This window comes from Tympanuchus pallidicinctus, unplaced genomic scaffold, assembly GCF_026119805.1.
Source record: "Tympanuchus pallidicinctus isolate F22 unplaced genomic scaffold, pur_lepc_1.0 scaffold16, whole genome shotgun sequence".
In the NCBI taxonomy this organism is placed as follows: domain Eukaryota; kingdom Metazoa; phylum Chordata; class Aves; order Galliformes; family Phasianidae; genus Tympanuchus; species Tympanuchus pallidicinctus.
In genome coordinates, this window is record NW_026294679.1 from 19,285,288 (window position 1) to 19,308,014 (window position 22,727).

At 38.7% G+C, this 22,727-nt stretch overlaps 1 protein-coding gene across 8 annotated transcripts in view; it reads right to left on the reverse strand.

Moving 5' to 3' along the window:
- Positions 1-6,336: 6,336 nt before the first annotated feature.
- The window catches only part of USP54 (ubiquitin specific peptidase 54), a 95,382-nt gene continuing 78,991 nt past the window's right edge, over positions 6,337-22,727 (reverse strand). For 4 of the 8 annotated variants that reach the window (XM_052676686.1, XM_052676685.1, XM_052676684.1 and 1 more), the window contains exons 15-23: positions 22,214-22,355; positions 21,025-21,198; positions 17,902-18,021; positions 16,475-16,667; positions 12,875-14,322; positions 10,427-10,545; positions 9,454-9,594; positions 8,498-8,684; positions 6,337-7,776 (exon numbers count right to left, since the gene is read on the reverse strand). In XM_052676686.1, the coding sequence (XP_052532646.1) occupies positions 7,118-7,776; positions 8,498-8,684; positions 9,454-9,594; positions 10,427-10,545; positions 12,875-14,322; positions 16,475-16,667; positions 17,902-18,021; positions 21,025-21,198; positions 22,214-22,355 (3,183 nt within the window). In that variant the 3' untranslated portion in view covers positions 6,337-7,117. Of the gene's footprint in view, positions 7,777-8,497; positions 8,685-9,453; positions 9,595-10,426; positions 10,546-12,874; positions 14,323-16,474; positions 16,668-17,901; positions 18,022-21,024; positions 21,199-22,213; positions 22,356-22,727 lie in introns of those variants that run through there. The other 4 variants (XM_052676689.1, XM_052676690.1, XM_052676692.1 and 1 more) reach the window with 4 other exon arrangements.

Genomic DNA, 22,727 nt, shown 5'->3' on the forward strand with positions numbered 1-22,727 from the left:
ATCCACTGGTATCTGCACCATTTTATGAGAATGGCATGCTGTTCTTGTTCATGGTTGGTGAAAATACATAACTAATGGTTGTGACTAGGCTGAAAAATAGTATTTTGTAGCTGAGAACTTGCTCTATGAAATAGTATTATTGTGTCCTTTGTAGCTGTTGTAGATTCATAGAAATAAATAAGAGGCATTACTTTCAGAGCAATCTATAATTTTATTCTGATGCTATGATGAGAGGAAATGACATCAGCTTCCAGACATACCTAGTGGTTACCATGCTGAAATACTTCCAGTGATAGCCAGGCACCTTTTCTTCTTTCTAGAAGGGACATTCACTCACATTGCCCTAGCTTACCAAATATAACTCCATAGTGAAAGCAAAGCTGTTTGATTCACTACCTCTTGTCTTCAACAAACCAAACAATTTGTACTAGCACCACAAGTAGCATAATGCCTGTTGGAAGTCAGTGGTATTACTGAAGTACAGCTCTGAAGGCACAAGTCAGCATGCCTTTATAAAGCTGACAGTTTACCTCAAATCTCCCATAAATGCCACTCAAATAAAAGCATTACTGAAAAAGCAGAACTGCATCTTATTTGCCATTCAGCTTTGCCACCAAGTGGCCAACTCATTCCACACATTTGAACACCCACTTTAAAAAAACCAACTGACTGCAGTTGATTAGTATACCGATCTTCCTCTAGCTTGCACTAGAATAATTTTTGAACAGCTGCTCTCATAGTGAAGAAAAAAGCCAGCAATAGGCGCAGGGAATAATCAAGCCACTCCATCTTAATCTGTACCATAGAGAGTAGAATCATTTGGGATACAGATATGTTTGCCTTCCTCTTGCTCCATCTGAAAGCAATACACATTTGAGCTGCATGCAGAAGATGTTTAAATAAATAGGTCTTATGTTAAAACAGATTTTTCTGACACCTCACCTAAATAGTACAAGATATAATAGAATATGTATTTAAGTAAATAGTCACCTCAGACAAAAAGTCCAGGCAGAAGCTAGATATAAAAGTGTGTGAAATTCAGTATTCGTCTCATGCACGAGGTCAGAACAGTCCCTTATGATTCTAATAGCGACATATCTTGAAAACTGGCACAATGCATTGTCCCAGAATCATCTAATTACCCAACGAGGACTTTTTGAAAACTCTAAGAAAGAAACTGAATCACAGGAGAGAGAGAGATATATTCCAGACCCCAAGAGAAAGGATGCATAGAGCAAATCTTGCAGAGATAAAACAGGTCTGAGAAGGGAAGAATAACATAAGGAAGGCAAAACTTTGAAGAGCTTGTTCCATTTCATTGACTCTCAGTAGTGACTGCTTGAAATGGTCCTTTCTGAATTGCCAGAAATGGTTTGCGGTTCGTATAAACTGTGAGAGTGACTCAGAAGCCACATTTTAACTTAAATGCATTTTGACCTATTGCAGTACTGTGTAAGTATTCAATACAAGTACTTGAAAACTTTCTCTTAGATCTACACAAGACTTCCTTGTTGTCCAAAGACAAGTTTTTATGGCAAACTGTATTATTCATACCATGCAGCGTAATTCAGAAAGATGGAAAGCATACACTTACGCCATTTTCTCCAGCATCATGAAATTGTTATCACCACAGCACTGCAGTTGCCAAATGTCAGACAAATCAGTGATTTGGGAGGAGACCAAATTATTCCTTCAACCTCTCCTTGACATTACAGTAAGTCAGCATGCTCAAGGAAAACTTTCTGACCAGCCGTGTGGTTGCCAGGAACACACAAGAAAAAAGGCCACAAGGCTTCACGGCTGTTCATGAATTACTGAGGTAGGAGACAAGCTGCATTTTAGTAACAGATCAAATCTGGGAATCATTTTATCTCACTAAGTTTCCGTTTCAGTAACAACTGATTGCATGGGATTTCTCTTCCCTATAAGGCATCTTGTTCATGGGTCAACATAACTCAAAGTAAAAATTCATATTTTTACATCATAGTTGTTTTAGAGTGATAGGGTGTTTTTATTTTTAAATAATGTCCTTTAGGTAGGCCTGCTTACCTAGAATACTTTGTTAGCTAGGTCTCCTGCTTGTGGAGGCTTTAAGAAAACTAGAGAATACAAAGGAGGGCAGGAAAAAGCAGAGTGAACTCAATTTTTAGAGTGAATAGAGGTGACTGGCTCATAGTCTATTATTATCATCAAGACTGTAAGATAAATGAAAAGAGGGAATTGCTTAGTCTCAGATGGAAGAAGGAGCAATAGCTTAAGGCTAAGGAAGGAAAAGTTTGAACTAGATAAGAGAGGGGGAAGGAATGCTTTATACAGAGCAAGTGAACAATGTTTTGAGAAACCAATGCAAGAGTATGAGGTACTACCACTGCAGAGGTGTGAGATTTTAATTAGAGATGTAGTGTTAGGTTTAGGTTAGAAAAATATCACCTAAAATTCTAGGGTTAGGCTAAGTGCCGCAGGCCAGAATGCCTTAGCCTGTTTTTTGTGATTGTGATAGTATGCAAAAAAGTCAGAGGCCTTGACCAGCTTTCAAAACATAAGTCTGTACTTCTGTAGCCAGTTCACTGAGGTAACCAGAGAGTGAAGGAAATATGCAGGAAGCAAGTGCAACAGGCTAAAACTGTGGTAGCTGAGTAGCTTGTGATTTGTACTAGCAATCATCTGTTAACTCTGGTTTTTTGCTTTTTTTTTTTTTTTTTTTTAAAGTCAGTGCAGTTTCCCAATATTGCACAAAACTTTAAACGACTCCACCAGTGATAATAACTGTGGAAGTAGTGTAAAAGGTGCATTACAGATCCACGTAACTAGGCTTGAAAACATTCTGAACAGCGATTTGCAGTGATAAAATGCTAGTGGCAGCAAACAGATGTGTAGAAATCTTATTTTTGCTTTTTACCACTCACAGTGCTAAGCAGGAAATGGCACAGTGTTAAGAGACTCCAAAATATACCTAATGCAAGTGAGGGATCTGTAAAAATGTAAGTGCATTTTTAAACTTTGCCTTGGCTGGTATAAACATCAACCTGGCCGTTACACCATTTACCCTATGCCTATTTACATATCATTTTGTATGTATAATGTTTCTGCATAGTTTAATTTACAGTGGCATAAACATTATTAGTCCTATAAAGATCACTGACCACCCTCTACATCAATCTTCCCTTTTCAAAAGCAAAAGCAGTACCCTGGTTCTGAGGATCCTTTCTGCCTAGGAATTATACACAGAGAGAAAATTCAGATAGACCCATTGCCAAGCATTCTCCAGAAAGATGGAAACACCTAAGGGAGAGATGCAACGTATATATGTTTTTGTTACTGATCTTTTTCACTCATCTATTTCCTTCAGTTCCAACCCACTCAAATTCTCTTTTCTTTCGCTTTCTTTTTTCTCTTCTCTCTCTCCCGCAAAGTGATTCACAGATCTGCCTTCTCTTCACTGAACTGTGCACTCAGTGCATAATTAAGGTGACTTATTAATTCATGACAAAGATGGAGTTAGTTCAAACTGCCAAAACATGCAAGTAGACGAAATGACATTAAATGCAAGATGGTCCAGTTACTGGGAATGCTTTCTGTACTTTTTACCTCCTACTCCAACCATCACTGTCAGCAATGTTAGGAAACACAGAAAATGTCAAAAAAAGTTTCCTTCCTCTCCTTTCCTCTTGGCTTCTCCAAGTTCACACACCTTAATGTGGGTGTTGCAACCTTTGTTTATGAAGAACTAGGCACTTACCTTACACTTCTCTGGAGCAAAGTTCATTTTGTGTCTGACTGGTGCTGTACCCTCTAGCACATGCTCCACTGGACCAAATCAGCTTCTCAGCAAGTCAGAGTACGTTTTCCATAAACAGCATGCACAAACGTGGTTGCCTTCAAGAGAAATAACTTTGCTAGGTAGTTCCTTTTTCATACACAGAAAGATTATATTTACATCTGTTTTGCTACTACTAGAACACCAAATCCTTATTATTGCTCCTCTTTTCCCCCTACATAGCCAGGTCTAAATACATTACAACACCTTGAGAGATTGTACAAATGCAGTGAATGTTTTACTTTCAGGAAAACTAGAATTATTTAAGATGCAGATTTAAGATTTTTTTCCCCTCCACTGCAATTCTATTCCTTAAACTACTCTGTAGCCAGTAACAGAGGTATTTAGGAAGAAAACCATGGTTATGATGCATCACAGCTTACAAGCTTTAAGAAGAAATACTGTTCCAAAATAGCTGCTAGTGGAAGCTTCCTCCTGTCTTATGGGCAGTGATTTTTAATGAGCCATTGAACTAACACAATGTACTTTCTAGGGTACAAATAGAAATAAACATCACTGAGGGGACAAAGTTTGCAGTTAGTGAAAACACAATGCAAGACTTACTAACATCACTAAGACTTGCAGGCAGAAGTTACAGAAGTAAGGGTCGGTCTTCAGGATTGCATTTCCTTCCATGTTAAATGTATTCTTGAATCTACTTCGGTTTATTTCTTAGTCTGATATATTAGCATACTGCTTGGTATGGAAATGTTTCAGAAGTTATGTCCTAATTTGACCACTTCAGGTCTCTAGTTCAGTTAATTTAATACTAAGCAGTTAGTTTTCATAGATTTATAATCAATTTTGAAACATAAGAGTTAGAACAATCAGTGCAAAACAAACAAAAAAACCCACCACCACCAAAAGAACAACAACATAAAACACCAAAAGAACAACAACATAAAACACCAACACTTTCCTTTGAAAAGAAAAACTGAATAACATCAGTGCTAATATGATGAAGATGAGTTGCCTACGCTCAGGATTGTTCTGCACATTTTACAGAAGCATACTTCCTTCTTCCCAGTAGCTAGGATTATTAATAAAAAATAAACATATGTGTTTCCTTTAGTTGCAAATGTTTCGTACTACATTTTGCTTCTTGAATAAGTGGCTTTGTGCTTTATTTTGGCAGATTTTTGTTTTTGTTTCAGATAACTGAGTTCAAGACTACTCAGAGCCTTACTCTGCACCCTGACTCTTTTAGAGCTATAGTGAGAAAAGCAGAAAATATTTATGTCCTCATCTGTATACTGGGCCTACTGTAACTTGATCTATTAAAAGTGTAAAAAAATATATATATATATATAATATATATGTAGACCAATAATATATACCAACGAGTAGCAAATGCAACAGGAACGTTTCCATCACATGTGCACCACACAAGCATCCACTTCTGTTCTGCCTTGGAGCCACTTCCTATAAGCCAACTTTTACTTCCTCAGCTAGGAAATTCAGTTTGTTACCATGTGTTTATGAGCAGCCAAAGAGAACAACAGGTCCATAACTGTGCGGAAACAAATCTTAATCAAAACCATTGTTTCAGTATAGTAATACTCCATTGATTTATTTTTAAACAATTAGTAAAAAAAAATTAAGAATTAGCAGCATTGTTCAAAATTTCGTATTAACTTCCCTGAAAAAGCCAAAATTAGGAAGGGAATTTTGGAATGGTAGAGTACAGAAAGAAAGGTTTGTGTCCTACCCCTAGAGCTAGTGGGGTCAGTTATGTACACAGCAATGTGCAATATGATCCCAAAGGAAAAACATGATTCAATGTTACATAGTGACATGAAATTGTAACAAGTCAACATAACAGCAATTAATTATTCAGAAACAAGAAACTGAAAAATGATGTTTAGTGAAATGAATGAAATTCAAGCAGACTAAACAGCAAGAGCAGATGAAATCTTATCAAGCACCAAGGTGCAAGTAATGAAATGAAAATTATAATACTCACCCAGAACACCAGTGTGATCAGATTAGCAAGACCATGCACTAGAGGGCAGTCTGTATCTTCCACTAGCTGGCCAGGATAGAAGGTCCTGATCTACAGTCCCATTTTTATGTTAACATGCAACAGCACAGGTTTTAACAGCTTATAAGCAGCACACCTTGTTATACATACAGGAGCAGGAGCGGAACTCTTGTTACAACGAGATTTCTCATGACATCAATCATTTCTATATATCCTCTGGATAAGGGTAAGAATCCTATTTGCATACATCTTGCATAGATTCAATAGATGTCGCCACCCTCCCCAACCAGGAAGTTTCAAATACTTTACAAAGGACATGTAACTACTGCCTGTTAGGAAGGGAAAGTTACAGTAGTGTAAAACATCAAATCTAGGAACAGAATTACACCCTTGTGATGTCCTTGGGTCTAAACACACACTTATTATATAAACTTTGTAAAGGAAGCATAACAATTTACTCAGCGTGTAAGAAAACAAGCAATTTCAGATCAATTCATCAGCAAAGGCAAATGGCAAAAAAAGCTCATGAACAGGTGAGTAGAACTATTTTCATAGGTTTATTTGAAAAATACTTACAAAAGCAAGTACGTTTGACACTAAAATAGTTAAACTTATTCTGTGTTTACATTGGTGTCATTAAGCGTGCAGCATTAACAATCTTTTCTGTTTGAAGCATTGTTAGTTTTTGCCTTAAGGAAGTGGGGAAAAACTCTGGTTTATCAATGAACAATGTCTCCCTGCCACTTCCTCAGCAGCAACTGCAGCTGTGATCTCTGAAATGAGATCTCAGTACGCAGAAAACTGGGTTTGTTTTACTAACTTCCAGCTTGTCAAGTGTAGATTTACTGGAACCTGGGAAGCTGGTTAGTTTATTTTTTCCCTATGAAGGAAAGAGAAGAGGAAGGAGAAGAAAACAAAGTAATTGGCTTCGTATGCAAAGAATTTATCAAAGCTACATTTCATGAAAAAATCCTTAAAAATGTCCTTATATTAACGGCTGTCTTCCTTCAAAACATGCGTATACTTTTGAACTTACCCGTAAACCAATGCCCCTGATGCCTAACATTCCTACAACGTTTTTTGCTAGAAGAGGCCAAGACTATAATAGCTAAGATTCCCCATCCAGACAGCAGTTCAGTAGTGTCAGAAAAGAAATACAGTGCAATTAGTTTCCACATATTACATAGCTACATTGTAAGACAAAACTGGCACAGGTAATTGATTGAGAGAGTTCGCTGTCTCCATATAATCCACACTACAGCAACTGCAATAGTCTGTTCACAGAGTGATTTATCACGGTTCATGGTGTGGATGGGGCCTTACCACCCATTTTTCTGCACAGTGCCAGTAGCTGCTGCTGCTCGAGCCAGCATATTTCTGTGTGCCTCTGACGCTGAAGAAAAAGCCCCATCCTTCACATGCACTGGCAGCATCCACCTTCTGCCCGGCTGAGGGGTATAGCTGTTTTGTCGCCAGTCTTCTTCTGGAGGCATATCAACTCTCCTTGGACCCGGGGCCTTCATGGAGGAAGGGGGCACAGGACAACCTTGAGGGGCACCGAGGTCCCAAGAAGGTTGATGCGGTATTCTTAAAGTGCTGTAGTCTGTGCTGGCTGGCAGCCTGCAACCGGTGACATAAGACTCACGCATTTTATGTTGTGAAGGCTGTTGGAGGAAGCCTTCCTGTAAACTCTTGCCTGGTTGGCCAGCACATTTCCTCCAGAGTGTCATTCGTTTATCTGGTAATGTTGCTGTTTGTCTGGCAGGGTAGCTCATGTTCAGCCAATGGCCAGAGACACTTGACGCTCCACTTCCAGAACACGGATTAGGAAGAGGTTTTTGCCCCTGGGGGAGGGTGCCTCTGGGTGCACAAGGAAGACTGCCACAGCTCAGTGCCATGCCTGGGTAGTCTTCACCTTGGAAAGCTTCACCCCTGTCAGGCACAACCAGAAGTTTCTGGACGATGTTCTTCTGATCTCCTAGGGAAAAAAAAATAAAGGGCTTCTCAGTTATTTTTTGTGTATTGTTGCTTCCTTTCAGAACTTTCAGCTGGCCAATGCATGGCAGAAGATAAACTTCATCACTAACACATCCAGTTAATGGTTGATATGTAATTCTGAACAAAAAGTAATCGCAATCTTTCTAGCATTTATCTTCCTCTCTGCGTTTTCTACTTATCCTACTTCAGTTACTACCACAAACTTCACAGGGCAAAAGATTTCTTTAATCGCCATCTCTTGTGTCATCAAGGAGAAGCCCAAAGTACTTCAAGGCTGGGAGATTAAACTGGTTTTGATATCTTTCATGGGAAAAGTAATTCACAAGTGAAAAAATGCAGAAATTAGTTATTTCTACTAGCACAGTTACATTCGTGATTTGCTGGAACTAGTAGCTTGCAGATATACTTTAATACATGACAATGATGTGGTGGGTTTTACTGCTGCTAAAATACTGAAGAAAATATCTCACAAAGATGTAAACATGAGTTCATATTAAAAGTAATTATAATGTTTCCATAAAGATCATTTTATGTCTACTTGCCATAGAATCACTGAACAACTCCGAAGGGCAGAAGAGAAAAAGAATGTGTTTAATCCTTTCAGGTTTCTGGAGATGGTATATTATGAAAGGCAAGATCTGCAGCGATATATTTCAGCAACATTTTTGATCACGAACGAGGATGAAAAATCCTGTGATTACCTGACGGTTTACGTGGCTTGCCCACCATGCTGGGCATCAGTACATCATGGGGTAGGTGCTGCACCTGGTTTGGGGTGTGCTGGGGATCAAAGGGAAACACAGGAGGATCATGGGGGAAAGGAAGGGAAGTGGAGCTGGAAGAACGGTGGCTGGTTTCCATTGGCATTTTCCTCACATTTGGTGCTTCCTTTTATAAAATGAGAAAGGAGAAGAAAAAACATAAAGTGATGAGTAAACACAGAGTTGGGTTGAATCAAGCGACAGTGGTGTTGATCCAAGGAAAAGGATGAGTTGCTGGAGAAAAAAAACCAAAAAAACGAAAAAACACCATGCATTTGTAAGTGAAGAAATACAAACAAAAATTGTATCAATCCAGTAAGGCTCTTACTGCAGTGGTGGGCTACTTGGGAGGATTATTTGATTGGAATATGCTTGCATAAATATTCCAAGGAGATTTGGTATATACCAAGACTGAAATATACCAAGGAGAAAACAAAACAAGCCACACAAACCAGTCATAAAGGTTTAGTTCACAAACTGAATTCACAAAACAAGAGCAGGCCAGTAAGCATCGGAACTGATTATTATAGCTGGTTATGTTGCTCATCACCAAGAATAATCTGTTACTGTTTTCCTTACTGGCAGTTTTTATCTTCTACTTATCTAATTAACAAAAAGAAAGTAAAAAGTTTATTCTGAATGTCTTTGTATACTGGACAAGGAACTCAAGCTCACATCTTACAGTTGCAGAAGGTATTACTCTTGACTCCTGAAAAAATGACTTCGTTTAAAGAAAAGCTCATTCTTCTTCCAGAAGGAGAACAGAAATAGCAAAGACAAGCTTTCATTATGGCTTATTACTCAGTTGTCTGCTTTCTTGTTTATAGGCTACTATATGTAGTCAGAAAACAGCAAATCTACACGCTCTTTGGAAAACTGCACATCATTCTACTTACAAAACTGTGAGAAGAGACCAAGGTCTCTTCCCTGTTCGAGACAACTGTCCCACTGAGACTGCGAGCAATGCGACGGAAATTCTCTGCACTGTACATTTCCTCCTCTTCTGGTTCCCTGCTACGTTCTCTGGTATATGTGACCTGCAGAAAATATTGGAGACTTCAGAAAAGGCTTTCTGTAACATCATTTTTATGTAATTATCACAGGAAATAGATCACTACGTATTTAAGAGATTCTGCCTTGAAATTCCATGTTCTTTTCCTTTTTGAAATGCTTCACACAAGTCTTACCTTGAGTACTTAAAGCAAATGAGCCTTTTGCACCTGGTTATACAAAATGTTCTTTACAATATCACTAAAGAAAAGAAAAAATATCTCTTTCAGAAGTATCCAAAGCCAGAACAAAAAGGTTACCATTTGCTCCATTTAATGAATATGAAAGTTTTATAGGAGGTACTTGTATCAATACATATTCTTGTACAGGCACTAAACTACCAATGATTTAAACAGATCCCCCTCAGAAAAAAAGTATATTCTCCCATCTGAAGTGACCAAAAACCAACTACAACAAATATCCTTCAAAACATGTTGCAATGTAGTCAAAACAGGAAAAGAAATCTGTGCTTCTGTAAGTGGTAATACCCAGAAGCAGTAATCGTAAACTGAAATGCAAAGCAGTACATGTCAGTATGTTCAAAGAACATAGATCTTAAAAGTCCTCATGGGTATGTGACCCCAGAGTCAGAATGGAGGTAATGTGGTCACATGCAAGGTGCATGTAACACGAGTCATTCATGTTTTCATTAATCCATTCTGAGCTAGGTCGCACTTTAAATTCTCTTTAATAGCAGTATTGATGATCCCACTACCATTCTTTCTTCATAATATATTCTGCCTCTCCCATTTAAGTTTCTTTCACTTGCATAGGCTAAGCATTTTCCTCCCTAGAGCAATTTAGTAAACATATCATCACCTTGGAGACAGAAGAGACAGTGGAACCATACAGATTGCGCTCGATCTCTGCTGTTGGGGTTTTCGAGAGACCCATGCCAGCTGTAGTATGCAGCTTCCTCGCATTCAGGTTTGCAGATACTGAGAAGGAAGTTGTTATGGTTAAACTCTAGGCTTATTTCTACATTACAGAACATTTTTGTTTATTGATAGAGACTTTATACACAGAATGAGAAGTAACTGCAGTTTCTTTCAACATCAATATATTAAACTAACTTTCAGCATTGTCAAAGGAAGAGTCCATCAAGATGCTTGCTCCTGTTTCACTTCCCCCTCTACAAACTCCTGTGAAACAGTGAATTTAAACACTCAGTAGAGCCAAGATCAAATGATTTAGTTGCACATCAGCGCTTGTTTGATATAAAGCCAGGTTAGTTTAGTGTGGCTAAATGGACAGAAGATAGCTACCAATCCAGTTACCTAAATTACTTGAGATAAACAAGACCACTAACTTAAGTTCCCCACATGTACATCCACTTGTTCCCACTCTGTGCTACAGGTTGTCAGCCATTCTTGTCCTGGTTAAGTAGCTGAAAGTGCTATTTTCAATAAAGATCGCTACAGTTACACTTTATTTCAGTGTACGACCAACCAGTTATACACTAAAATATCTCAAGGAACACACAGGCAGATCAATGGTCTAATAAAAATGGTGACAAGGAATCTATCTATGAAGGGAGCAAGGTGCTGGTAACAGCACATTTCCTGCACTGAGGAGGCATTTGGAAGATTGGGTGTCTGAGCCTCTACTCTGTTACAAAGCTTCAGTAATGAAACACTGACATTTTTACCATTAATTTGAATACAAAGGCCTGACAAAAACCATTAACATGTCACCAATGGCTTAAACCCTATTTCCAAATAAAGAGGAAATCCAAGTTAAAAGTGGGAAAGAGCTATCCCAGACCATTTTCATTGAGCTTATTACAGTAGATGCACTGGCTCAAGCATTTTGTTTCTAAACAGCATCTGCAGAACTTAAGAAAAAAGTATGAAAGTCACAGCAAACCAGAAGTAAAGACCTTGAAGACAAACTTTACTCTAAAAGGATATCCATATCTCATTCTTCAGATATGCAGTGAGAAAATAGGCAGGAAAAGTGTAAGCTCAAGAAATAGGACGTTTGATGACAGAATCTGAAGCTCCAGTTATCAACTAAAGCAACTCTGTTCTATCCTGCTGGCTTTTCAAAAAGAGTTCCCAAATTAGTGTGCTATAAAGGGACACACACACATAAGACATTCTGATCCAAGCTCATGCAAGAAAGTACCTGTGAGGCTGTAAGATCAGATCTTCCCTAATTCTGAAAGAAAACCAAAAGAAAACACGAAATGGCTGTCTTAGGACCTGCTCTATCAGCAGAGTACAAGATGAGAATTTTATGGAATACTTGAGCTGTTGAATTAAAACAAAACAAAAACAACAAAAGAACTATTCAAGAGTTTTACAATGGCATTCACTCTAGATACAGCCAGACTCGATTTGTCAGGAAAAACAGAATTTCATACCTCTACAGTTGCACGACAGGAAGAAATCTATCTCATGTGTGTATTCATTTCTATTTTATTTGTATACATACACACTTTGGTACCTGCCAAGTTTTGAGCAGCTTTATATTTGGCCAGAAAAATTTACAACCCTAATACAATGACACAGATCAAAAACAAATTTGATTCAGTTGAAGCAGTTTGATTCAGAGAAGCAGTGTTGTCCTACCCCAGACAGAAGATCAGAACAGCTTAAGTGGAACTGGGCTGCTGTCATCTGACTCTAATGACTGTTTGCTGCAGAGTCAGAGCTGTTCTCACCACCAGTGCCAGAATCTATTCATTTGCTTTCAGCACCAACTAATCTACAAGGTCTCAAGGATTTTAGTACAGATCATGCACCCTAATTACCACTTTCACAAATAATTTTCCAGAATTCAAAGCAGATATCCCTTAGCAAAAAAAAAAAAAAAGTTCTCAGACCTAGCAATGCTTTTAAAAGTTATTCCCCTATATCAGGAGACTAAATTCTTAAATACAATACAGTCAAAGTCACAAATCTGTATAACATTCACACCAGGAACAGAAACAGTTTTGATAAACTGCAGAGATGATGTAGGATAGTAGAATTCAACAGCCTAACCTAAACAGCTAGCTTCCTACTTCAAAGAAGATCAATTACTTCTATGTTGTTTTTAACAGTTTTGCTGTTTGCCAATATCAACAATTACTGCAGCCTCTACAGGCTGCAGTATCACAGTGCTTTTCTACACCTCTATGCAGTTAAAATGTTTTCAGAGTTCTCAACCTAAATATTTACTTAAGTTTGTACCCATGTAATTAATCTGTCTGGAAAACATCCCCTCATCTGTTATGGAATATGGTGGTAGGTCAATCAAGAAAAACAACTGCAGTATTCTTACCTGAATGGTCAAATGGATACCTAGCACTGTCCTGTCTTCCCAAGAAAGGTCTAGTGGCCTGAGATGCCTGCAGACTAGTCTGATAGAGGGATTCCAGTTCTGAGAGCTCCTGTTCTGTGTCTTGATTCCACTGTGGATGCAGATGTACTGGGATCCTGCTCAAGTCATCTCCAACTGCTCTCTGATCAGAAAGGGATGGACTTCTGCCAGGTACAGGAAGCCATTCAGTATTCTTATTATCCTTTTGAGAACTGTAATACCTAGTAACGTTATCCACCCAGCAGTCCACAGGCATAGAGGCAACCATGCTACTAGTAGCTCCATCATCCACCTGTTTCATTCCTCCATCATGACAGTGCCTTTCCAGGTAGGGTGCAGGGTCTACTAGATTCTGTCCACCTCTTCTACACAGCTCTTCACTGACAGAACAAATACTCTTAGAAGCAATATGCTTACCCTCCAGAGAAACTACCCCATCCCTAATATCCACAGTTGAATGCAATTTTTCAGAAGATTGGGTTTTGTTCTCTTGGTTTTGATGGATTAGCTGTCTGCAATCAGAGAGTGAAGGGTTGATGGAAGACTTTTGTATTTGCTTTGGAGACGTCTCATTCTGACATACTGCAGAAATCCAGCCTCTTTCGTGAGTACCTTTCCTCTGGGAGACTGCATGCATTTTCTGAAACTGCTCTGCCAAGGAGCGAACGTGTCCCTTTGTACTAAAAGCCTCAGATTTGCAACCTTCTGCTATACCGTATTCATCCTGTGAGGGTAATAAAATCTCATGACTGTTTGCTCTGGAGTACTTATTTGTTTTCTGCAAAGGATCCAGGGAACACTGCTGCGAAGGGGATGAAGTTGCAGGGGACATTTCATGATAGCTCCCTAAATGATCAATGCTGGGCTGCACTGGAGATATTGAAAGTTTGGAACAAGGACTGTGCTGGTTGTCCTTTTCAGGAGATGCTGCTTGTGGTGGATGTGGACAGGGAAACAGTGTAGGCAAAGACCCAGAGTTTACTGTGTTAGTCTTGGATTTGTACTGAGGTGTGAGAATGGGTGCTATGCTATGAACCTCTTCTAACTTACTGCTATTGCAGCATTCCCTGTACTCTTTTGGCCCTGTGGCAGTAGTGTCAGTAAATTCCGCACTATGGTGGGCATCATTCTCAGTTCTTGCAGACCTCTCTGCCAACCCCTGCCTATAGGGAAAAGAGGGAACTTGGTCATGAAAATCAGAAGAAGCAGACTGGAAGTTTGGAGAGATCCTGTTGGATGGATTGCTTTCAGGAGGGGACAGGGAGGAAGACTCTGGATATAATGATGAGTGCAATTCATGGCAGGAAGCAGGTGGGTGGAAGAAAGAACTGGACCCAAATTCCACTTCCTTGTTGGGTTCCAGTGGTACCTCCTGGCTCAGCAGTACTTGGAACGGGCCAGTCTGTTCACTAAAACACACAGAAGGGCAAATAATTAGCAGTAGTCATTCCTTATGCTTATCCCTAGGGTGCAGAACTTACCCTGCACTACATATTCCTCAACAGACTTTTCTTTCTCTTGCCAACTGAATTGTGATTTAATGCAAGTCTTTGCATTAAAATTCAGTAGATACAGAAATGATAATCCTTTGCTTCTAAGTATGACTTTCTACATTAATTGATCTGCTGAAACCATTTCACATTTTGAAGAGTACTGTAGTACAGTTATGCTTTATGGAATCTTTCCCAGCATTCTTACAAAGCACCCTATGTACTTTAACCAATAGACTGTGAGTGCAGGAGGAATAACTGTGTAAGAACAGTAAAAATAGCACTTACATAAAATGAACAATTGTTTCCAATGTTAATACATTAGATTTTTTTTTAAAATAAATAATTTGGAAAAGTTCATGATCTGAAAACAACCTGATGGTATTTTCATAAGGTCCTCTCTATCTAGGCAACTTCATTAGAATAACTTGACAAATAGAAATAACAGATTATAATCTCTCTCATATTGTCTTTGTATTCTCAATTTTAAGGTACGTAAGTTAAATAAATAAGCATTATTTTGCAATAATATATATTCTAGGTAAACTTCTAAATAATAATTTGTATTCTTCCTATATATCAATATAAGACAATTATGTTCTTGGGTTACACATGCCCCTCACACTTTTCTGAATTTAGTTTAGCATTTCAATATGCAGATGTACTAAAGAGTTCCAAGTTCATGCGATTGTGAGGAAACAGTAAGCTACTAACAGCCCTGACAGAGGCCCTGAGGAAACTAACATCAATCTGCTTTCTCCTTGAGATGTACAGAAGTTCTCGTACGTGTAATTAATGCATGTAGCAGAATGACCTTGTCTGTGGGTAACTGCAAGCCTTACACCGTCTACATTATTTACTTCAAAACAAGAATACAAGACACTGGCTATCAATACATTCTTTCCATTGGCTGCAATATTACTTCAATAAAACTTTTGGAAAAGTAACGTTCTTTTCACAAAGCAACAGTAAATTCAGCATTAACAAAATTCAGAAAGTTTCATTTTTTTCATTTTCTTAGAATCTATCAAAATGCACAATTGGGGCTCTCTGTTTCTTCTCCAAGAAGATATAATGGACCCTCTTTGACAAAAAGATCGTTCCTCATTGCATAGAATTCAACTACTGCAGGAAAAGCACATTATGAGCTATAGCCCAGCAGTTGTGCAAATTCACCAAGTTTTAGTATATAGTTTTATTTAAAAAAAGGAAAAGATTCTCATCTGAGATTTCATCTACATTTTTAATAATAGAGCATGTTAGAAAGGAAAAAGGAAATAAAAGTAACAGTAGAAGAAATGCCCTAGAAATTGGATAGGGATGGTCTTGTGCTAGGAGGGAATGGTATGGGAAGAAAGAAGGATCAAGCTGCATGCTAAAGAGGATAGGAAGAAGGGATCAGTTACGGCAGAGAGTTAATTATGCTAGAGTTGAAGTCTTTATATGGAAGAAAGAATCATGAAGAGTCTGCTAAGCCAGTCTGCAGGAAGCTGGGAAGCACAGAAAGGAAATGAAGAATGACAGAGCACCAGGGAGAGTAGTCAAGGTGACAGGATAAGGATCTGGATCCAAGAGCTGTACTAGAGCACCAATAGATAAGTGGACTAGAAAGAAAAGACCAATGTACTTGACACTTCTCAGAGTACAGTTGGTTGCTGTTTCCAACATAAAAGCAGTTATTGCAAGACTTTTATCATAGTATTTTACTGTTCTGAGTACTGAAACTGCTCCCAATGGCAGACAGTTGCACATTACATCTTAATGTCCCTTCTCACCAGGTTACTATTGTATTCTTTCTCACTATGCATAAAACGTTAGTGCTGCCAAGCACTGACTCCATTTCTATCACAGACCACATTTTGAACATGAGCACAGTGAACTAATGAGGAGGGAAAAAAAAAAAGGTAGCTGACCCTCCTAAAATATAATCCAGCCTAAACAAAAAAGAAATAAGGAGAAACACTGTAGAACTTGGACTATCCAGAGTAATATGTATAGTTTTCTATTTCTTTCCAGACTGTACTGCTCAGATGCAGCTCAGATCTGGGTCTAGGCGATAGACTTGGACTACCTTGTAGACTGGGACACGGTGCCACCCTGCGGTGGGTGGCAGGTTGGCGACGGCAGCGGCTGCGATGGCTGTTGGTGCTGCATGCGATCCTGGAGGCTCCGGGCTTTTCGGATACTGATTTGCAGCTTCTTATCGACTAGGGCTCTGCTGTGAGTGCTAGAGTTGGCATCATGCATGGCAAGTCTTAGTTTAGCTAAAATGCAAAAGAAAACATAGCAGAAAAACAAACAGAAAAAAGGAATAAAATTGAAAAAGAAAAAAAAAAAAGGATGCAGCAAAAACATAAAACATGGACCATGCATATACTGCCACAAAAAGATCACAAGGATGCTACTGACTCCATTAATGCACATTCAGCTTAGCCAGGTGTCCAAACAAGTTAACTGAAACTAAACCAAAATGAAGTAAAATTAATAATTGTTTAAGTATGCTTCGGCCCAACTTCTCATCCCTTTCACACAGGCTCATTCCAGTCCTACCACACTGCTGCTTCATTCCTCTCTTCTCCTGCTGTATAAGCCATACCTAGCACTCCCATTACTTAGTGGGTGGCAAACTTGCCCATGGCAGGGTGGTTGGAACTAGGCAGTCTTTAAGTTCCCCTCCAATCTAAGCCATTCTATGATTCTGTGCAAGGATACCCAGCTTGATTCTGGAATTGAGCATGTACCTTGCTGGAATGGAAGCTAAGAGTGCTTTCACAATAGCTGTATACTGCACACTACTCTGCAGCTCACATAATTTCTAAACACAAATGCAGAGGAACCTACCCTGTCTGCGGCCATTCTACACAGACAGAGAGGAGCATGGGGTGAGACAGCCAGCCAGTCACAATGGAAAAAGACCAAAAAATAAAAATAAAATGAAATTACATAGCACACATTAAGTGTCACAAGGCATTTAAGCGCTTCAACATCCTAATGCTTTTTCTTTCTGAAAGTATGTACAGCACAGCTCTTAATTTTTTTTTTTTAATTAATTCAAAGGACTTAGGAGTAGACTAACCTTTTTCTCCCTATTCTACACCCTCCATAAAGAACAGCCATTTGTAATTTGGCTTGAGGATTGGGAAAAATTGTTAAACGAAGGCCAAGTAGCAGAAGAAGTTACCATGCTGGTGCTTGCTGAAATGCAACATTCAGCACCAAAAAAGGCACATCCACACCCCAGTGCTGTTACTACCACAGCACTGGAGAGAACAACAGAACAGATGCAAACATGAAAATATGGAGATGAAGAGAGGGCTAAAATCCCATGAACAGAATGCTTGACAAAAGAAAAGATTCTGTTACCCATCACTTTCCTAAAGACCAGCTGGATCCCTGTATTATTACCTGACCATTTAGCACGATTAGAAATTTCAGACTTTCTTACAATGTTAGCAAACTGTCAAAAGCGCAATAGCTGTAGCGGTTAGAGTTACTTACATATAGCTTCGTTACAGAGAGCCAAAGCTGAAGCACAATCCCCCTTCTGCTCCTGATTCAGTGACTCTTCAAAGATTGAGTCTGCCTCCTGCACGGATTTCTCAAAGCCATCACTCCTCCCTGCAATGGGCAGCACCCTTCATTGTGGTTTCATTCTTTACAAAACCCTCATTTACACTTATCCCATTTGTGACTGCTGCATTGTTTCACCATTGGCAGTAGACCTTTCCCTGGGCATAGTGTGCATATCTCAAACCATCTACTGTAACATCTAAACTTTTCCTAAACAGGAATATAACTTGGGCATATTGATACACTTTATACACACACACACACAGATACAACGTGAACCAGACTTTTTCCTCAATCTTTCTCTACTTGAGAGAGTTGTACTGGTTTAACACATTATTTTCAAGGCCAGCTTTGTAAGAGAGACGGTGTAGACATGTCGGAGGTAATTCAGATGATTTCTAAACACTAGGAATTACCTTGAATTTAATTCTAAATTTATCCCAAAATAAATTAGTAAAACACAGCAGGGCAGGGCTTTTCTTTCACTAGATTATCATAAGTCTGCTGTCAGAAATCATCTGACTCTTCTTCAGATATCCAATTAGTTCCACATAAAATGTCTTCAAACTGAAACTACTGAGATGTCCACAAAACAATATTCAGACTTGAGTGCAAGTGCATATGACTGCAAAAAATAGTTCTGTGATTGCACTGAATGCATCCTCTTAATTACTGAAACAAACACAGAGAATATGAAAACCCAACTGTCTTGCAGCTTTGAGAGGAAAAGATAGGAAAGAAGTAAAAAAGAAAGGGACAACAGTCAAGAATTCTTTTTACAGTAGTTTAGACAACAGCATCGGAAGGGAAAAATATAAATAATTCTTGGATACAAACAGCAAATAAGAAACACTGAAGAAACATCCAGTTCTGAGAGGAGAAAATGCTCAAACAAGCTGGCGTCATCTATTAAACATTATGCAAGTTTCATACTGAAATGTTCACATTCAGTTGAGGCAGGGCAAAATAATATTTTATAATATTATAAAAATAATAATCAGACTGTTTCACTGAGAGATGGGTTCCTTTCCTGGAAGATCTTTATTACAACAGAGAATACGAGTATCTTTCTTGGTCAACAGAAATTTACACCTTCTCAACTCACGTAACAAATACTATGGTCTGACCTGCTCTCCAACTGCACTGCGCACAAATGGAGAAACATAAACCCATTAAGAACTCATATGAAAAGCAATTACTGCAGAGAGAAGTGAGATTTGTTAGAGCAGTGAGTTAATCAAGCAGCACATTCAGTTTCAAAATCAAGGCTACTGAGGCTCATAAGCAAGGCCAGTATACTGAAGTTCCACGAGTGTAGCAATTTACTTGAAGGAAAATGAGTCACAGGAGTCCTGGAGTTCTGTGCACCAGCAAACGTTTCAGGCAACCTCGCAGTCTGCTAACGTTAAGCTATTACATCTCTAGGATGGGGAAAGGCTTAATGGGAACAAATTAAAATTTTCCTCCTCGGGTCAAAGGCAGTAACTCAAACATTGTACTGAAGTCTTTTTAGATAAAGAAATATCCTAGCTTCATTTCTTCTTACCAATGAAAAGCTAAGCAAGTCTTGCTTCTACCAACACAACAGAAGACCAAAGAAGGCTAATGTGTTGGAAAACTATGCTATTTTCCTTAGGCACGAGAAGACAACATCCTCATGCTCAAGAATAGGGGTTCACTTTTCAATTTTTACCTCATTAGCACTTTATAAAAATAAATCCTAATGTTAATAAAAAAAATTGTCTACTTTGGTACATCAGAATTTGTAAACTGGTTACCTGCAGGTCACAGTGGGACCATAAATGGTAACCTAGAAGCTTATAATACCAAGAAATTTTAAAAAATTACATTCAGGTGATCAGTCATCCTCATAAAGACCGTATTAACCGGCCACCATAGGTATACATAGTGACATTCCAACAACTGGAGTTGCTTTAGGCTGCAGAGTGCCAGCTGTATCGCATCCAGAGCTCGCACTGCTGTGTGGCGTCCCCTCTCAATCCTTCACCTCTGTTCTGCAGCACACAAACACCTCATCTCCTTCTCTGCTACAAGAGGTTTGAGTGAACAGTGTAAGGGTCCCAGGAGGTCTAGCAACATGGGAGTGTTTGGGAGGACACAATGCCTCACTGAGTCTGCCCCAGCTATACATGAATTTAGGAGACCAAATCCTACACATTTCACCATGTTTCTTGGCTCTGCTGACTACCAGGAATCCACAGTTAAGCATTCTACCAGGTTTCTCTCAGCCGGGTTAGCCAACCTCCTATTTGATTCCTCTTACTGGCTAATGAAGACTGAGAATAAAACAAATGGCACTACACTTGAATCCTGTCACCAAGCTCTCTCTGTTACAGTCACATTCTTCCAGTTAAATCTCCTTTTCTGTTGCCATCCATTACTAGAAAGGAGAGGAGTCTTGAAGAAAACATATTAAGACTTAATATTTGGCTTTTTAGATTTTTTTTCCCTCCAATTCTTGTCCTTTACAAAAGATAAATGAATCAAATCCTGCTCAGATTTTTAAGAACTCTACCCGCTTAAGCTTGCCCCAGTACTTGTTGTCACCCTTGAGCTGCAGCTGCACAGCTGAACAGAGAGGGAGAGTATGAAGTATAAAAGCAGGAACGAATAGAATTGCTCAGGTCAGTGATGCTATAAGAAAGAAAAATAAAGAAAATAACAACTTAAGTGGACAAGCTATGCTGCAGATGGATCTGAGGTATCTGAAAGGTGTTTATTCCAAAATGCTGGGGGAAGCCTTAAAGCTAAATCTATATATCACTACACACAAAACAGAAAGGTGCAATTATTAACATCTCTGCATTAGAAACTTTTACCTTGTTGTCAGATTCAAGAAATAATACAGTTAAAATGCCAGTTTTCTGTATGCAACAAGTTTGAAACTGACAGTGTTCCACTATGTCAAGACACAAAATTGCAATACTGGGAGTGGAGAATGGGGAGAAAGAGTAGGAAAGTAAGTTCTAAGGTTCAAAAAAAAACTTCAGCACAATAATCTTGCAAAATATACTGCATTCAAAAAGTTACCCTGATTCTGTAGCTCATCTAGATCCATGAACCTGCTGGGACGGGGATTAAAGCCCATCGCTGCCTCCATTTCCTTTTCTCTTTTCCTGCGTAGTTCTTGTTCATGTGCTCTTCTTGCCACCTCCTCTTGCAATTCATCCAGTTCACTCTTTAAAGGGGCAAACATCTCCCCACCTTCCAAACAAAATTTTGTTTTTATAGTAAGATCTCTGAAAGTATCCATTAAAAGACAAAATAATGTTAATGGACAATAAAATTGCCGTTAATGAATAGCAGACTGAGCAAAGACCACAGAATTGCAGACCACAAATTCTGTTTTGTTCAATTTTACTTTTAATGGCTGCCCAAGCCATTTGGTTTCCAGTCGTCTTCTGTGTCGGTGGCTCTGATAAAAGCATTACAGCATTAGTTCACAATCCCCTGTAGCACAGCCCTTCCCTCAATTCAATGACACAAGAAACAGCACATGAAACAGAGAAAAATCTGAAGAGAGAATTGTAAGTTGCTGCTGAAATCTTGAGACTTCTTACTGTGCTTGGAACTGTAACCAATGTTATGCCAATGTAGCCAAATGAAAATGGAAGGAAAAAAGGCTTATGTACGAGTCAACACAGCAGGAATCAATCTTCAGCCTCACTTCAACTTTGACCTGTATATAGAAACTACCTTCCCGCCTTACTTTATTCCAGAGAATGTCTGGGTAAGGGAAAGGATTTCCTCAGAAGGATAATTGGAATGTGTATCTGCAAAAAAGGTCAGCTTTAGTCCAAGTATCCTGCAGACATCTAATCACTTTTGTGAAAATTTTACCATTATAAGCTTCTTTTCAGGAGTCATCAATCCTATAAGTTATCATGAGTTATGCTTGGGAAGACATTTTCAACTAATACCAGAATACTGAATTATAGGAAAGAAAAGGAAAAGCAATTTTATTTCATCAGACAAATCAGCCTTTGTTGAAAATGACATAAGAACAACATGATCAAAAGGAACATTCCAAGTAAGTTTTTTGCCATTACCTATGGTAAACCAAAGTTACTACTTGTTAAATTGTGTTGTTATATTCCTCTATGTTTCAATTCCTTTTTTTCATAACTACATTGTAAAGATGAACATCCAGAAAGCAAAAAAAACCAACTCCTACATGCTTTAACTCACAGAACCGCTACTTCTGAGAAGTTTATCTTACCATTTCCAAAGGCACGTGGGCTGGTTGCCCAGTTTCCATTGGATGAAGTAGGCTCCACTTCCAATATACTGCTACTGTGAGACTTTGGGATGCTACGCCAAGCAGGAACCAATCCACCTGTTCGTTTCATATGAATGTCCCTCCAAAAAGAGTAATTACAGTTCACAATATTATTAAACTCTTTGGGAGAAGTTATGTCTACATTTTCTATTATCACAAAAATATTTACTTGCACTTTACTTTTATAGTTCCAAGGGGAAAAAAGAAAAGCCTACCACAGAAGATTATTTAAATAAACAGACAAAGAGAAAGCAAATAAGCAAAAGGACAGTAGTTCTTATATTTGCATGTAAATACAGCAGATGTCTTGCAAGATTTAAGTGAATCTCTCAAACTAATAATCAGAGAATCATAGAATGCCCTGTGTTGAAAAGGACCTCAAAAATCATCCAGTTTCAACCCCCTGCTATGTGCAGGGTCGCCAACCATCAGACCAGGCTGCCCAGAACCACAT